The sequence below is a fragment of the Chelmon rostratus genome, chromosome 14 (genome assembly GCF_017976325.1).
Source record: "Chelmon rostratus isolate fCheRos1 chromosome 14, fCheRos1.pri, whole genome shotgun sequence".
Lineage (NCBI taxonomy): Eukaryota > Metazoa > Chordata > Actinopteri > Chaetodontiformes > Chaetodontidae > Chelmon > Chelmon rostratus.
This window is the reverse complement of record NC_055671.1, coordinates 11,942,613-11,961,489: the sequence shown is the minus strand read 5'-3', so window position 1 is coordinate 11,961,489 and position 18,877 is coordinate 11,942,613. Positions and strand designations below refer to the sequence as shown.

Below are 18,877 nucleotides of genomic sequence, written 5' to 3'. Positions count from 1 at the left end.
TGAAGTGCACTTAAGAAAATAAATGAAAAAGGTATCTGTTTTTGCAAATACTGTGGATGTCTCTAGCTTGTAAAAACTCACTTCTGGTTGGCTGATGTGCTGTTTGCTGCCCTCTGCATGAGGAAAGGAGACAGAATCAGAATCAGAGTACTTTATTGATCCCCCAGAGGAAATTGGGTCGGTTGCAGTTGCTCCAAACAGGAATTTAAAAAAAGACAAGGAAATAAGAAAGTCTTAGAGAACACAAAAAACACATCAGAAATGTGTACAAATATGTACACTATCCAAAATAGTAAACAACATGGAATATGAAAATGTTAAAATATAAACTATGTGTATATATATCTGATGTACTACTACTACTACTACTACTACTAATAATAATAATAATAATAATAATAATAATAATCAATTCCAATTAACATTGGAATAATGCCCTATACAATATGCATACTAAATAATATACTCTGAGTTATTGCACAGCCCATCTGAATTATTGCATATGTTGATGACATTATTATAAGTGTGAGGATATGATATTCAGAGCAAAATTAGGCTAATTCTGCAGCAGTCAGTGGGAGCTCATTCCTGCAGCTTCGCCCCTGTCGAGGCCCCTAATTGCGTTCATTGAGTCTGCTCATTTAAAAGCCTGACGGCGCCTTTTCGTGTGCAGCCGGCGGCGGGTTGCTCAGCTCAGCCCTCGCACGGTGACAGATAGTTGTCGGTCGGGACTGGGGGTAGGCTATCTCAGAAATAATCTGCCCACGCGTTAAGCTGCTTTATCCCCGCCAAGCCTCAGCCGGACAGAGACTGCTGCAGCCCCGTTTCCAGTCAGAGGGAGGTCGGAATTAGAGTGGGAGGAAGAAAAAAGTGAAACAGGGCGCGGAGACAAGTTTGAGAAAGCTTTTCAGGGTTGGAGGAGCGCGTGCTGGGTTTGCAGCGCACATGGAGACCTGACTGGGCTCTGACTCACAGAGCTGAGGCTGAACCTGCTACCGTGTGTTCCGTCAGGGAGGCAGGAGGCGTAAAACGAGTCCACACTGGGAATTTAAGCACGGCGAGAAGCTGGCACCGGTGGTTCGGGCATGGACAACGCGGGATTTTGGATATTCCTGATAGCAACCTGTGTTATTCCAGGTAGGCTGCTCAGTTTTTAAAAATATTTTAAAATTTTTAAAGCACCTGTTAAATAATAGTGATGTGACACTGGTGAAAGACATGATTCATGTCCCTGTATCAAATCTATACCATCTCAAAGAAGTAGGACAGTAAGATTGTGCAGAAAAAACAATTCAGTATCACGAATATGCATCTAGTAAATTGTACATTATGTGTAAATAAAGTCTGAAGTCAGTCTGACACATATCTCGGCAAATTAAAGGTGGACTTTTAGGTTTCGGCTTTTATTTTGATTAATTAGTTACCGCTTTCTCAAGTCACCCTTGATAAAAGGTTTATATGTTGTAATTAATTCATGATAAACAAATATGTGGCTATTGTTTTCTGGGTCTGTTTTAAGACATTAATAAGAAAAATGTTTGGGTTGCCAAGTTGTGAAAAATCCATTTGGATGTTTGTCCACAGGTACAAATGTTAGTAATATTTTTCACAACCTGGCAACCCAAGAGTTCTTATTAATGCTTATAGCTCATCTATGAAGCATCAGTAAGTCATTTACTAACATTCCTATGAGATATGAGTTTTTAAAATTTGATAGCCAATTCCTGATGTACTGTGGTCAATAATTTTCACTTCACTAATGTTTGTTGTCATGTTTGCTGCTCTGCAGCTTTGCTCCATTCAGTGCAACTCAGAGCATCAAACTCCTCTCATCTGCATATGCAAATTATTTAATCACTGAAACTACCTGACCTGCTCCTCACCAGTGCACAAGTCAAATCAGACCATTTCAGTCAGACTGACAGTACACAGTGTCGAACCAAACACGCCTGTTTGCAGCAGGTGCACTGGTGTAATCACACTAAGATGTGGCCGTCTCTTGCAGATGGCACCCTCACATCTTACTGTGTGTGTGCGTGCGCATGCTTGAATGAATGGACTAACTCTTCATACTCCTCATTGTAACAGGTGCAGCTGTGTGATCACACTAAGCTGAGGCCAAACGTACAGCTGGCATCAGAGTATATATCGTTGGTATATCGTTCGGGGGGTGGTATACATATAGTATTACACAATGACAAAAGCAATTGTGGAGGGATACGGATGTGTTGAGCTGCTGTGACATCTGTTGTGATTGCTTTTTTCACTCAGTCCGTGATAAGCCCCCCGTGCATGCTGGGCAGTAATTTGCTGCTGTGCATACATGTGTGTCTGTGTTATTACTAAGTGTGAGGCCACGCCATGTGTGTAGGATTGTCATGCTGAAGGACAGAGCAGTGGATTAGAGCTGCACAGGGAGCAGGAAGGGTGTAACAACATGATCGCTGCCAAGGAAGTCTCAGCCTGCTGACTGTTGCTGCAGTGTATCTGTCGTCTCTTGGCTGGTGCAGACTCAGAGCACCCCCACAGGTCTGTGGAAGGCTGCCCCAGCAGGCTGATGAGAGTGCTGTCACAGGTAGTCAATGATGTGTTTTCCATTACACATAAAAGTTTGCAATCCTCCACTGCAGGAAGACAGGCGAAAAAGGGCTGACTGAGACTGACAGACAGGCGTCCTCATGAATTTTTGCATAATCCACTGTCCACAGCTGGAACACACAGACGCTACCCCGCAGAAATAATCCAGCACAAACACACAACCCTTCTGTCCTCGTCTTCTTTTGTTTGTCTCTGTCTTCCTGCAGCCCCCTCTCCAGAATCGGCCCGTTTGAAGCCTGTTTTTTTTTCCCCTCTCAGTCCGTTGATCTTCCTCCATGGACATTTCCTTCATTTCTCTCCATCTCCTCTCTCTCTCTCTGGTTTTTATTCTCCTCTCATGTCCCCAAAACACAGATGCAGCAGCAACAGTCATCATAATCCTGTGAGCTGCCCGCTGAACACCGGCCAAGTGCACACTCCACGTTCCTGCAGTGCCACAGAGATTACACACCCACACAAACATGCACATGTACATATACCCGCGTGTGCACCTGGATCTAAGTCAAAAACAATGACAGATTATTATTATTATCGATTCAGGGAAAAATGATAGGAGGAGAAGCGTTTTCTCCATCTCAACTGGCAAAAATGGAAAGGAGTGCACATAATTTGGCAAAGTGGATGTCCGAAAGTCAGCTGTCAGTTGTTGGTGAAGTTGTCTGCTGTGCCATATTTTGCTTCAGATCGTTAAATAGAGCTGCTATGTTAATTTACAGCCTAGTCACAGGTATACAGTCATATCACAAACCAGCTGAACCTCCGTCTCCTCCAGGCTAAACTTAGTTTTGCACCAGCAAGATTTTTCTTCGGGCATTGTGTGTGTTTTCGTGCGTGTGTCAGCAGGTTTTTGCTTCGCTTCAGGCTTCCCTACATGTAAGTCACAAGGCCAAAGACACAAACACAGTGTATAATCCCCGATCAATCACAGATTTGATGGCCTAAAGATTAAACAGTTAATCTGTCCTCTCCTCTTTCTCTCTGTGTGCTTTTCATTTTCTCGTCTGTCGCACGTGGTCGGATTTTTAGTGTCTGTGGCCTTCTGGTAGCCAAGTGAGCGAGGCTGAAGGTGGATGTAGTTTGTTCAGCCTTGAAACGTTGCAGTTTAACGTGCCGATCTTCACTAACAGCACTACTGCAGATAATGATGTCAGCCTCATAGTTTCAGTCTTGTTTGTAAACACTAGTCATACTGACTTGGTGCCAATGTTGCAGAACAGCTCTGCTTTCTTTTCCAATTTTCTATTAGATTTGGGCAAATAAACTTTTGCATTTTTGGTTCAAATCCCTTTTTCTATCTATCCTCTGTGCAGCAATTACAGGTTTAGGTTTCCTTGTTTCAAATTATTAAGACAAAAATTTAAAGAAGCACTAATCTGCCCAAATAACTTGATTTGTGGGACATTTTTTAATCTTGGTGTGTTAGTCTCATGAGACTGGTCCTTATTATTTTAGCCATGCTAGCAGCATGACTCTATGGATGCCAATGTCTGTTGTCTGCTACTGCTGATTAGCAAACCAGATAGTAAACACGTTAAACTTTATACCTGCTGAACACCAGTGTGTTAGCATTGTCTTTGTGAGCATGGTAGCATGCCAATAGTTTAGTTTAATTTAGCTAAAAGCAACTCTCAGCTTCACAGATTCACTGGCTTGCAGCAAACTGTTTACGCAGCTCTTTTGTTATTTTAAATGTGCCATTTACAGCAGGTTGTTGCTAGGATTGAAATTGAAAAACACATTTTTTCAATCAATCAATGAGGCTTTCTTGCTTAAATAAATGTTGATTTAAAAATATATATATACATATTTTTATTGTTGTATGCCCAAACCTGGAAACGGGGAAATAATGAAGCTAAATGCACCTTTTCCCTTCCTTTATCCTACCAGCCTAGAGCAAAAGGAAAAACCCCACACACAAACTCACACACACGTGAGAAAAGGTTAAAAATGGCCTAATGAGTATGAGGAAGAAAGATGGAGGATATCCACTCGGCATGTCAACAAAAAGCCCAGCTGTGATGCTCTCGCTCTTCTTGCATGTTACACATTCAAGTGTGAAACAATGCTGCCATTGTTTTTGTTACCCTCCCATGGTCGTCACTCGCTTGTGTGCTGCTGTTTATGGAATATTGTCATGAGGGCTGGTGAGGTCATTTCCCATACTCCAAACAATAGAAGAATGTGAATGGACACATGGTGGGAGAGATGTGGGCCAGCAAGATATGAAATAGTGTGTGTGTGTGTGTGTGTGCCACAGAGATGGAGGCTCTCTCTCTTCTGCCCTCACCTAAAGCCCCTAATCAGCTCAGCAATAGAGCTCAGAAGGGGGGACTCTCAGTGGGATGTGTGTGTGTGTGTGTGTGTGTGTGTGTGTGTGTGTGTGTGTGTGTGTGTGTGTGAAGGATAGTTCAGTTCAGACAAATACATCAAACACAAGTGAAAAGTTTTGCACGGCCCTGATGTAAAGCAGGACTGGCAGAGTTTACAGCCTGACTCGTTAATGTGGCTGATCTGTATTCAATGAGGAAGATCTTTGGTTTTCCCATGTTAACCATGAGCAGAGGGTGGACGAGGGGCCATTAATGCACCACAGCTTCCTAGAGAGCATCCTTTAAGAGAGTGGTTTTGACATTTTAGGAAATAAGCTTATTTGCTTTCTTTACGAGGGTCAGATGAGAAGACTGGTCCAACACTCTGATTCTGAACATTATCATGATCAATATCTTGTCAGCAGTTCAACAGGAAACCGAACCGTCAATCATCTTTTGCTGTTTCAGTAATTAAAATGTTGCTCCCCCTGAACGTCCCATGCAGAATGCAGAGGTACCGACGTTCCACTCTGCATCCAGGCAGCGTCTTCTGTTCTGATGTTCTAACCCCGTCTTCTACCGATTATGTAGATATAGATTTATTTTCCATCAGCTAATATGATTTTGAGGAAATGTAATATGCTGCCTGGGTTTCATTTACTGGCAACATTTTGTTCAAATGGATTAAGTTTTGTGATATAAACACAAGAAGCTATTTGGGTAAATAATGGTGAAAGGTCCACCACAACAAGTTCAGGGGACTGTTATACATCTAATTTGACATTTTACTACTGAGATGAATCTGACATGATGCATTTAATAAAGACTTTGTTTGGTCTATAATATTCAATGTCTGGTGTAGCCGAGCCTCAAATTATCAAAGAAACATCCACAAAACAGCAAAATTTCAATCAGCCAAATTCTCAGTTTAGTATGATCACATTAAGTATTTCTGTGGTATTGTGGAATAGTCGCAATCAAACAACAGCAATAGACCCCAAAGAAGCATTAAAATTATAATAGCAATAACACAAGGTATTTCTTATCAGTTTGGAGACAACCAATTTGTAAGGACTGAATCCACAATATTTCAGCTAAAGCATGTTTTAATTGTGAGCTTTCCATACATACAGCAGCAAATGGACCATAAATTATCTGATGTAAATGCACTTTAATATCCTAAATGCTGTAATCTACTCCCACTGCTGGCCTTCTTCCTTCCCAATGACCCACGCAGACACACACAGTGGTTTATAAAAGTGGGCGTGTAAGGCACAGTGAACTCCTGATCTCATAAAAAAAAACCCTTATTAATATAACCAAACACACATATGGCTCAGTTTGTACATGACATGTGAGGATGTTGGTCATATTTTTGATGATTGATGTCAGCAGGGCAGAGGGGTTTTAAGAGGTCTATCTGCATTCCCAAGCCTTTGAGTGCACGCTTGCATGCATGGAACATGCACAAATGTACTATAAATTCATTTTTACATATTAAACGCTTTTTTTTCTGCAGATTTAGATAAAAAGCCAAGACCAAACAAATCTATCAAGGGAATTAATGCATTCTCTTATCATCTTAATTTAATCGAGGCTTTGGCTTCCTGTTTTGAGCTTTCAGGTGATGGGAAACTAAGCACGAACATGCTGTGCCTTTTCTCTGTGCATTTTGCGTCTCATAAATCAATTAGAAATAAATACCAAGATTCAGTGCACCATTAGCTGAATTTGACTCTTGTGACTTTTGGGTGAGATACAGATTTTATAGCTCAGTGCAACCTATGAAACCAGTGAAAGCATCAACACATTCTTTCAAATTTCGCAGGTCTTAGGTTAGTTTTAAGAGCACAGAGTGACATTCAAGCCCCGCAGAATAAACATTATTGTCCACACCGCTCTGTTTTTCGTTTCAGAACTAGACCTTAAGATAGGTTACATTCTTCTGCTGGTGTCTGACCTTTCCTGGTTTATGTGAAGTTGAACCTGCTTGCTCGGTGTTCAGGGAGATTTGAGAATTTGAAACAACCTCGATTCTTTGCTGCATTTGAGAGCTGACTGACTCTCTATCCTCGCACAGGCTCAGTCTGTGGTTGACCTTTATTCGACACATTGTTGTTCTGTCATTCAGAGATATGATGCCATTTCTAACGTTAGATCCCAGGACTCCTCCCTCCCTATCAGGTCATGGTCTACAGAATCTAAATTAACTTTTATCTCTCTCTAACTTAAAGACGTGCTAAAAACTACAGGAAATTGGTCTGTTGTTTCTCTGTCCATCTTTTTTTGCAGACTTCTCCTGTTTCTCTTGAGTGTGATCAGTTAGAATTTAATTTGATGTCATAATTAATGTAGGAAGGTGTTCATGAAAATAAATACAATTCAAATTTCACCACTGATTCTGCTTCTCTGAAAATTTAAAGAAGTTCGTTCTTAAGTATTTTAAGTTCAGAGGGGGCTCAAATTGTAATGCCTTGTAAGTCAGGACTAACATCTAAAAGATCAACCCTAATGCTAATAGATCTGTTCAGATCAGTTGAAAGTATGTAATGTGTACTACATGTCTTGGTTCTGTTAGATGTCGTGGTACAGAGTCCTGAACTAGTTCGAATTGACCCAGCAGGTGAACCAGGTGTTACAGCCATCAAGCTGTGATGTAGTAAAAGCACAGAGGGCTTTTTTCAAGGCTTTAGCGTGAAGCCTTTTAATGTTGCCTAACTGAAAAGTATCTGGACTGAAGCAATGATTCTCTGTGATTTAGAGGGAGGCCTAATGTAACAGCAGAGGGTAATGCTGTGCATCGTCAGTACAAGAATGATAAAAGGTTTAAAGAAAGAGAATTGGAATGGACCCAGAATTGACCCCTAGGGCACACCACATATTAAGCAAGCCTATCAGTAGAGTACCTGCAGGACGTACAGACAGTTCTCATGGATAGTGACTGGGAAGCATGTTGTTTATTGTCATCATACAAACTGAACAACAAAATATATCATTCGTAACTGCCCCCAGAACAACACATGTAATCCTGTTTTTTAATCAGATGTTCATATCAGCAAAACAATATCACATGTCTGCGCCCTCAAAATTATAACAACAACAAAATGTTTTCAGGGAAAACCTGTAACGGCTATAGCAAAGAGAGTTCTAAGAGTGAAGAAGAGGGCTCAAGACAGATAGTTAAAAAAAAAACTGGCAGCAACGATACCCACGATGCAGACAGTTTCGGTAAACTAGTTGTAAACAGATTTTAATGTGTGAAATCGTTAGGTTTGGCACAAATATGACTTGGCTAGGGTCAGGAAAAGGGAAAATGCATGGTTCGGATTAAAATGAAATGTTTAAAGAAACCAGTGTTGACTTTCAGTCCAAAACGGGAAGTAATCAGCAGTCTCATAATAATGAGATAATAATCTGATGTTTTGTTGACCCATGAGTCATAATAAATGATGCAGCTGCTAGAGGGATTTGTAAACCTACATTATTTTCTTACAAGTGCTCTCTGAAAACTGTTCAACTACACATTACACTGCATGAGGAAAAGTCCTCATGTAACACCCAGTCTTCTTGCAACAGAACAGCAAGCACAGAAAAAAAACTATGCTTAACTACAGGAAAACAAGATTTAAAATGCCAGAAGGAAAGGAACTTCTGCTTTTACAACAAAAATGTAAAAGACATGATATGTTTTCTTATATTTATGTACCCACTGGTGTACTTTCTGATGATAAATCACAAGAGAATATATCATAAAACTGTTGCCAGTGTATCCATAATGAATCACAAGAGAACATGTCACAATTTATTGTATTATTTAATATATCCTCCTCTAATAATCACAGTTTTATCAAGCCTTTCCAAATAATGCAACAGGAAGCTGTTGTTCAGTCATTGTGTTTTGTGACTCTGCAGGAAATGTCATATTTGCTTGAGGAAGCTCTTGCACAGCCCTGACACAAACACTGGGATGATAAAATACTGTTTGTGGGTCAGAGCATTACTTCATGGTTAAGAGGACCGTGTCAGGGGGATGAACAGCTTTAGTTTTGGTGTCTGCGCTTTCGGCCTGGGGCGTTTTTAAATGTTTGCCTCTGTGATGGAGACTAGACGAGGGCACTGATGGACGATCAATTTTCCTCCATTAATAATACGGAAATATTGGACTGCACGATGAACTCTGAACTATGGTACCTTATTGTATCTATTTAAACACAAAAATACAATATGTCAAACATGGACATCACCCCTGGGTATGGGTTACATTCACACTGTCTCATTCAGCATCATATTCATATAATAACATTTCTATTTTCGTGTGGGTTTTGGCATTAAATGTTTGAGAGAAGTAACCAGCTAAAGAAAAGGTCTGGAGGTAAACGATGTCTTATCAAATCTCATCTTCAGGCTCACCCAAGACTTTCAGAAATGACTGCTTCTATAATGACATATATTGTCAAAGGTTTTGATGCATTATTTTCTATTTGCAGCAGTGTCTTTAATTTCCTGTTGCTAGACTCCGAGAGGATGCTCAGGAGGTCTTTGGAGTAGTCTTCATCAATTCTTTGTGAGATTAATCTGAAAAATTGATTAGGTGTTGAAAAGCTTTTATTTTGCCATTATGAGTCAGTATTCACCAGGTTTCAAGTGAAAGTTTCAAGTTTTAATGAACATTTTCATTAAAAAGGGATATTCTCCCCTATTAATAAGAATAAAAGACATTATAAATACATATAGTGAGAAAACTTTTATATCTTAGAGAATTTTAAAACAAAGTTATACTTTTTACAATGAGTGAATTGACAGCAGTGGGCATGTCTGGATGCATTTCCATCTCTTCAGCACTTTTATGCTGTTTGACTGCTGCCACGTTAAGAGAAAGATGGGATTTGAAAAAGATTAACTAAAGAAATCAGGGGATTTCTTCAAAAACAGTTGGTAATGATAAAGAAATGTTGATAGGCCAGATCTTGATATTTTAATCAAAGATGATTAATATAATGATAAAAATATAATGATCATAATAAAACTTTATTTACGTCATGTCTTTCCAAACAGGGTTTACAATGTGTTTTACAGGGTAAAAACATCAAAATAAAAACAGTAAGAAAAATATCACCATCATATAATCAGCACTAAAACATCAAACATGACAAGAAATAGAACAAATGTTGTGGAAGGGAAGATAGAGAATGAGAGGAAACTAGACTATTAAAGTGCGTTTTAAGAGGGAACTTAAATAAAGAGAAAGATTTAGCGATCCCAATCACCTCCAGAGGCCGGGGGTCCTAATGGTAAACGTTCGGTCACCTTTGTTTTTCAGCCTGGATTTAGGGACCATCAGGAGGTCAACATTTGAGGACCTCAGGGTCCGTGACAGCGCATGTGGAGTAAAAAGTTTGGAGCCACACCGCTCCGGGCTTCAAAAGTGATACATAAAATTTTAAAATGAACTCTGAAATCAGCGAATAGGCAGCGGGTGAAAGGATGAAAGGATAGCTTTAATGTGCTCTAGCTTTCTGATACCTGTTAAAATCCTGGCGGCTGCATTATGGATTAGCTGTAGAGAGGAGACAGACTTTTTGCTGCAGACAGAGAAAAGGGAGTTGCAGTAATCTAGCCATGATGGAATGAAAGCACAGAAGATTGTTTTTTAGAGATTTTCCAAAGTTGACGAAAGCATGATTGTATGAGGGCTTTGATATCTCTGTGAGGTTGCTGTCATGTAATAAGATTGGAGTATGAAGCGAGCATGTGTGTCATTAGAGTTTGCTTGTCATCTGAACATCTTTAGATTTAATGGTGAGTGAGTGAGGTACAATGAAGTTTATTTAGCTGTTTGTGTGTGTGTGTGTGTGTGTGTGTGTGTGTGTGTGTGTGTGTGTAACCATGTGTACATGATAATGAGAGCAGCCATTGTTCTGAACTGTTTTGTTCAGTGTACCATCATTATTCTTTATCCTGCATAATGAATTACAGTAATTTTACTTTATATTCAGATCCTTTATTTGAATAAAGTACTAATACTGCACCGTAAAAATACTACTAATATTGATAGAATCAAGAAAATAAAGTATAATTATTATGTTTATATAAAGGATTTACTGTTGGTTGAGCTCCACCTCAATTTTTTTGTATGGGACTATTTTCATTATGGATTCATCTTTGATTGTTTGGTTTGTAAAAATTCTGAAAATATTGAGAATTGTCATCACAATTGCCCAAAGCCCAGAGTGACATATGCACAGTTCTTGTTTTGCTCAACCAACAGTCCAAACCTCAAAATTAAAACAGTAATATAATGGAAAAACAACAAATCCTCACACTTGAGAAGCTGGAACCGAAAATCTTTTGGTATTTTTGAATGAAATTGAAATTACTAATGATAGCTGCCAATAAATTTCCTGTCAACCAACTGCTTGTGTCATATTTTGTAGTGGAGTAAAAGTCGAAAGTGGCATGAGGAGTAAATTTGTACTGAAGGACAGTGCTTGAGTAAATGTACTTAGTTACATTCCACCACAGTATATCTGACAAATTCAAGTAAACACACGTGACTTGTGTACATGCAGAAGTGGGCGTGTGTCTGCTGTGGATTTGGTAAAGGGGATCAGTAAGTCAGTGGGAACAGTAACCAAACAAATCGTGCTTATTTATACCTCACTCTAATCCATGACCTTTGACCTGCGCTCACCTCTCACGCCGCTGAACTCTATCACCTTTGACAGCTCAGCTCACTTTATCAGCTCAACATGCTGTGCTGACTGTGAACAGCTTAAAGCATGCCAGTCTGACGCTGCCAGCGTGTCTGTATTTGTGTGTGTGTGCGCGCACGTGTGTGTGCGTGCCCTGCATAGGTGAACGTATTTTTTAAAGTCTTTTTTCAACTTGTTGTGTTTGTTCTCCAGGAATAAATGGCCAGACTGTGGAAATGGATGATGGGAAATCAGGGTATGTTGGCTCGAAGGTGGATCTTCGCTGTCGGTTCATCAACAGCTCCCCGCCTGTCAAAATCTCCCAGGTATTTAGTCGCCTGCCTGAACACGTGGAACACACCCAAGTGTATGCACATTAAAATGTTGATTAAATGTATATATGAATTAAATATAATACATGCCTTCCAAATTCCACATTAATCAGCAAAAACAATTAAATAACGATTATATTCAGCTTTCAGAAGAACTGATTTCTTAAACAACCTGCAATGAAAGTTGACTTAAAGCAGCTATAATCAATATTTTGTGGAACATGGAAACAATGTGACATGTGAAAGAGGGCGAGCCTCATGATGGACCTACAGAAAATGATTCTCCAAATCTGCAGCTCCCCTCGCCTTTATAGAGCCTCCTAACAAGTATTTGTCTGCAGCAGGCTTTGTACAACCCACTGTACACCACCTGCTCAGCACCAAACTGCAGACCGACACAGTAAGCAACTAGGTGGTGCACACAGTGGAGCATTTAACAGCTACAGAGCCAGATATTTCCCTCAGGAGCAGGGAAGAGATAAAAGAGGAAATACTGAACTTGTTTCTACTGCTGCCAGGTGGACAAAAAACTGCACGTTCTACAACCCACTATTCACGATCTGTTCAGCAACAAACATCAGACCAAAATCAGAGGCTTCACATGCAGGACACACAGAAACAAGATGACAAAAAAAATGATAGTGTGAACCATGTAGGCCCAGATCTCCTAAAACAACTAGTGTAACATTTCATCCATCCTTCTTTCTCAAGGTAACATGGCAGAAACTGGTGAACGGCACCAAGCAGAACGTGGCAATCGCTAATCCCTCCCTGGGTGTGTCCGTGGCCCCGCCCTACAGGGACCGCGTCACCTTCAAGAACGGAGCGGTGAGGCGACGGACTCCGACGCTTGAAGACACCACCATCACCTTCTCCGGGCTCCGCCTCTCTGACGAGGCCACGTACATCTGTGAATACACCACGTTCCCCGCAGGGAACCGAGAAAACACGGTTAACCTCACCGTATACGGTAAGACAGCGTGCGATGATCAGTTGATGATCGTTAATCAAATAAGACAGAGGATGTTGAATGTGAAGTTGCAGGATGAAGTTCTGTTTGAAAATCTGTGGCTATGTTATTAATTTAAATGTGTTATGAACATGTATTGTTTTTTTGGAGGGGCGGGTGTGGTCGAGTCTCAGCTTTTGTACAGAATAAACAAACAAGATATAATGTGTTCATAAAAGAGCTTTAGACGTGTTGGTGGGCAGATATTTTAACATTCGACAGGGCAAAGCTAGCTGATTCCCCATTTCCAGGATTTGTGCTAAGCTAAGCTAATCATCTCCTCGCTCTAGCTTTATATTTAGCGTACACATGAGAGTATCATTAATCATCTCACCCAGCTCTCGGTATAAGCAAATAAGCTTATTCCCAACAATGTTGAACTATTCTTTTAAATGAATACGAACTGATGTAGAAATGTTCTATTTTGAAGGACTAATTTTTTGCCAAGCTGCCACTTCCAAAGTAATAATACCGTAAACTGTTTGAATGTAGAAAGGTTGTGATTTTGATGAAAAAATAAAAAATGTATGTTATGTTGCAGAAAATTATGTGACAGTCATTTTTCTTGATGTCACCTTTAATTTCAGTCTGCTTTACATGGGGTGAGAATTACCTGTAGATAGTAAATAATGATGTGATACTTTGTAAAATTCTGTCTTTATACCATTCACTCCAAGCCACCTGCTTATTTAACTTCCGACTTTTTTACATGTCAGCACGTCGCATGTTGAATATTACATTCATCACGCTTTAAAGACATTCTAATGCCAACAATAACTCAGTGCTTGTGTTTGTTTTCATTACCTCAGTTCGGCCAACAACTCAGATGAGTCTGTCCACGCCGACGCTGGTGGCTCGTTCATCCAATCTGAAAACTCCAGTGGCCACCTGCGTCTCTGCCAATGGAAAACCACCTGGTACCATCAGGTGTGTATGTGCGTTTATGTGTGGTTAACAACAAATTAGCGTACATCTACGTGTCTCTGTGGCACTCATTCCTCGTTGACATGATCAGGTGGGAGACGAGGGTGCCGGGGGAGGTGACCACCCGAGAGTACAGAAACTCAGACGGGACGTTCACCGTTCAGAGCGACTACATTTTGGTGCCAAGCAGAGAAACACACAAGGAGACGCTCACCTGTGTCACGACCTACAACGAGGAGGTCTTCACCGACAGCGTCACCCTCGATATTCAGTGTAAGTCCTCTCGCACATAACAATAAGTGCATGACTACAGAGTTATTTATTTATTATTAATTACAAGCTAAATATCTGTTGTATATGTTTGTGTGTGCACCAGATGAGCCAGATGTTTCGGTGGATGGGTTTGATGGAAACTGGTATCTGAACCGAGAGAACGTCCAGCTGAGCTGCCAAGCTGATGCCAACCCTGCCGTCTCTCTGTATCAGTGGAGACTGTGAGTACAACTCTGCTTGTGTCTTTAACTTGAGAAACATAAAATAGGGTTTCTCTTCATGGATTACGTCAAGAGTGCTTCACAACATACGCATAAACCAGTAGACAACACACCTTCTGTGCTCACTTTTTAAGTTTATTTTCTTTAAATTCTACAGGATTAATGGCTCCATACCGAGCAATGCCGAGATCCGAGACAACGTCCTTACCTTTAAAGGGCCGGTCACATATGACGTGCAAGGCACCTACGTGTGTGATGCAACCAACAGCATCGGGACACGGTCAGGCTCTGTGGAGGTCAGCATCATAGGTAGGTTTACCTGGAGTGTGGGGTCAACTGATTTGATGATAAGAGCAAATTGGAAGAAGAGAAATTTGTTCATTTGGATCTTTACTGATAAGTGTGTGTGTGTGTGTATTTTTTTTCTCTAGAAAAGCCACTTCCGCAGATCGCAACAGGTGATGTCATCAGTGTAATTGCCTTGTTACTGGCTGCTGGAGTCCTCATGGGCATCACTATCACAGTCCTGGTGCTCAAAATAAGAAGTAGAAAAGACAACTCCTCGTACGTAGACAGTTCTTTATCCCTCTGTTGTCCCAACATGCTTTGGATCCTCGATTAAAATCCTCCTCATCCGTCTTTTATTCTCTTTTCCTCTTTGGTCAGAAGTGACTCTCCATCCAGAAAACTGTCTCAGCCGGTAAGGAAAAGACCAGGAGATGACATCCAGGTAACGTGTGTGTTGTGTTTGTAATTTACATATCACACATTCAAAAGAGTTGCCAGTGAGCTTCAGTGAAGAATTTAGTTTCCTAAACACCACCTCAAGAGGTGGTGTAGGTGAGCCATGACTCATCATTGTCATCATGGTTCATTTTCTTTGTGGACATTACAAAGACTTACATTCCTGGAGACTTACCCTAACCGTTACCATAACCACTACTTGCCATACCCTTAACTAAACCTGAACCTAATCTCACCCCAAGTCTGCACCCTAAAATGTAATGATTTACATTATGGGGACATGCATTTAGTCCCCACAAGGAAGGCGAGTCCCCACAATATGACTGTGTAAAGAGATGCACAACACTCTGGCCGTCTTAACACTATTGGAGTTTCTGTACTATCCTATGTATAATGTATATGAACGCATGCATGCAAGGCATCGGTCATTTATGTGAAATGTTGGACCAAAATCAGATGATTTTCTCATGGAGTGCTGTGCATGAATGTGAATTTGGCCCGTTGACCAGTTTCACGCCGTCTTCACAGTGCTGACCTTTAAGGGAACAGTGAGAGATCTGCATTGCCTACGTCCTTGTCTACTTGCAAGCAGTCTTTTTCCTGTCTTTGTTGGTGCAATGCTACGTGTCTTTGCACGTTACTGTCACCTGTAGATCACAGTATGAAACCATCAGAGGGCTGGCTATTGTTTCACTGCCTGCGTGCTGGTGTCCTCATCCTCATATGCATGCACAGGAACAAACAATATACAGAATATCTGGTGCGTACCGGTTATAGAGTATGTGTATTGTTTCTAATTTTGATACGTCTTTTAATATATGTTTCTCATTTCTTCACAGCATTCAGGACGATTTTATGAAGAGCTTCCGAACACAGCAGACTATGTGAGCTACAGACTGGCCTGTAACAAGGAGGACTACCCAGAGCCGTACTCCCCTCCCATCAACCCTCCGCTGTCATTTCTGCCCCAGCACCCCTACCACTCCTCACAACCAACCACTGCAACCAACAGCAGCAGCAGCACCGCCACATCAAAAAACACCTTCTCTCCTCCATCACACACCACGGCCATCTTTAAATACCCCTCGGTACAGGGCCTGTCCTCTCCTCCGCCGGGAGTGGCAGCGTACACTTTTCCCAAAGAGCAGTATGTCTGAACAATGTTACCAACTCACACCTCTTCCGAGAGCTCAGAGGAAACAACCCGATTTAAAGCCGAGAGGAGGTTGTTGTTTAACGGCGGACTATCAGGCAGTGTCGCACTGTCTGCACCATTGTGGATGGCTCTGGAAGTCAAAGGACAATGCAGCTTTTGTTTTTGGACTGGGAATTAAGTCCAATTTTGAAACACTTTCTCTCTTTTGTCCTGTCTTTTATTGTGTTATCTATTGTTTGAAAAGGGAAGATTGTTGAACCATGTTTCATATACTTGCCAGCCAGTTTAAGTGTTAGGATAGAGAAAGGTCAAGTTCAAGGTGATTTGACTGTCATTGGAAGAATTCATATTGCGTGGATGTATTACATTTGGAAGATACTGAGTGGATAGGATTATCTCTTGATGTCCAATGTGGTTGACCTCCTCTATGGTATAACTATGGTATAATTTTGTAAAGAAAAAAAAAGAGAAAATAAAAAAATGACTATAGTTTCCTACTTTGTCTGTATGCCCACTCTCCTAATCCTGTGTTGTACACACTGATGATCCCCTTACTGAGAAACAGCACACCCCACCTTTTGCTTTTACCTCCTGATCTGATGTAATACTTTTACTGTGGTTGTATTTTGTATCATTTATGTTTTTCTTTGCAAAGAAAAACACATTTTTATTCACTGAAGACATTTTTGTTGATTTATGAAATTTATGTTTCTATTTGTGGTTTCTGTGGTTTGTAGTATTCATTGACACTGGTTGTTTGATGAGCCTTGAATTTTTAGCATTTCAATAAAAATCATCATGTTAACTTGTATGAACAGTAACTGAACTTAAACTTACCCACTCTTCCTTTGCAATACAATATGCATCAACAATTAAAAGCCTAATGGACACTTTTTCCTCAAAAATGTTTCAGAGTAATTCTATTGGAGGCATCTCTAATCTGGTGGTGGTCTGATGTGTTTTTTTATGTTAGCGTTGAGACTCAATGGATAGCAGTTGCTCAAAAATGAAAGATTTCAAATATTTGATGGATTGTCGTGAGATCTTATGCTGATGTTCATGTCCCCCAGAGGATGATTGTCTACAGACATCTGGCCATTCCCTGACTTTTTTTTCAGCAGGTCAAAGGTTTTATTCATCCTCCCCTAATTAGCGATTGTTAGCATGCTAACATGCTAACCTAAAATGGTGAATTATGGTGAAAAGCAAATCAGCACGGTAGCATGGTCGCTACTGGCAAGCTACTGTTAGCGTTGAGCTCAAAGGACCCTGTGCTCTCGTACAGCCTCGCAGAGCCGCTAGCTCGTCTGTAGACTTTTAACCTTGTTTTGCTAATTATTCAGGATTATAGTCACCATTTTTTGTGTGTTCATAAAACTGTAACTGTGTTAAATATAATCCGTCACTCTCTGACCTAGTTATGAGGTCACATCACACAGTTCACTACAGCCTGGGTCTTCTCAATCAAAGGGGATATTCTGTACATCCTGTTCACATCTTGAAAAGGAAATAAAGAACAGATCAACTCAATGCATTTACCTAAGCATAGTGAATAATATAACCATACTTAAAGCAATCTAAAGACAGCGCAGGCAGCTGTTAGTCACAAAAAAGCTCCAGAAACCTGATTGTACACTTCAAGCACCTCTGCATCCAGACACAGAGATGTGCCCTCATATTTTTCATATATGCTCATCCCAGCTTGTTCTTTGTGTCTAAAGCTGCATTTGTGTGCTGATGAAATCTCTAACAATGAATTGCCAACTCTCGCCTCTCGTGGGGCGTTCACAGACTTTCCAGCCTTGATGTTCATCTTGAGTTTAAGCGGCCAGCTCGGCATGCCCAAGCTTCAGTTTTCCACGTCCTTTTCTCTTCAGCTGCATCTTTTTCATCTCTCCACATAATCTTTCTTCACATTCCAACATTCAGAATACAAAGAGAATAAAGTGTTAAGAAAGTATGTTTGTGTCTATGTAAAATACTGATTCTATGCTCTGTATGGTTTTGAAGTGAAATAAATGAGGATGAAAAGGACTTCACGCTGCATTTCAATTTGATAAACAGCTGAAGAGAAATATATTTTACTTGGTCTTGGAACCTATTATTGTATTTTTCTTTATGCATTATTTTTCTCTGGATATGGATGATAACCTAAATCCTCGGTGCCTGTTAAGCTTCTGCTGCCTTTCAGTCCTCGTTTCTGCTAACTTACGAAAACTGATCTCCATCCTGCATTCATTCATGACATTCGTCTCACATTACACACCCGTGGTTCCACTTAGCGGTGTCTCCTCTTCTCTTTCTCTGTTATGAGCACATAAACTCACATTAAAATTCTTTAAAAACGTGAATAAAAATAACTGATCAGCCTCTCATTAACTGGACTTTAAATGGTGGCCTGCAGAGTGTTGAGTTCACAGCAGGAAACACAGACCATCGTTACGAGATGCCAGATTTATAAATCTATTTTAATCCTAATCCCATCAGTGGAGTTTACTCTGCTCTCTGGTCCTCATGTGACCTCTGAAATTAAAATCTGGAGCCTTTAATTCTACAACTCGACCAAGATGACAAACAGAGGGAAATATAGTTGATGTTACAGTACTTAAATAAATGAGT

At 40.5% G+C, this 18,877-nt stretch overlaps 1 protein-coding gene across 1 annotated transcript; it reads left to right on the top strand.

Annotated features, from left to right (window-relative positions):
• The first annotated feature begins 1,003 nt into the window (after window positions 1-1,003).
• Window positions 1,004-16,972, top strand: nectin1a (nectin cell adhesion molecule 1a). Its single transcript, XM_041952904.1, has 10 exons — window positions 1,004-1,137; window positions 11,813-11,925; window positions 12,643-12,901; window positions 13,750-13,867; window positions 13,956-14,137; window positions 14,241-14,358; window positions 14,516-14,667; window positions 14,790-14,922; window positions 15,025-15,088; window positions 15,942-16,972. The coding sequence occupies exons 1-10, from the start codon at window positions 1,086-1,088 to the stop codon at window positions 16,257-16,259; spliced, it is 1,509 nt and encodes a 502-aa protein (XP_041808838.1). The 5' UTR covers window positions 1,004-1,085; the 3' UTR covers window positions 16,260-16,972.
• Window positions 16,973-18,877: the final 1,905 nt, after the last annotated feature.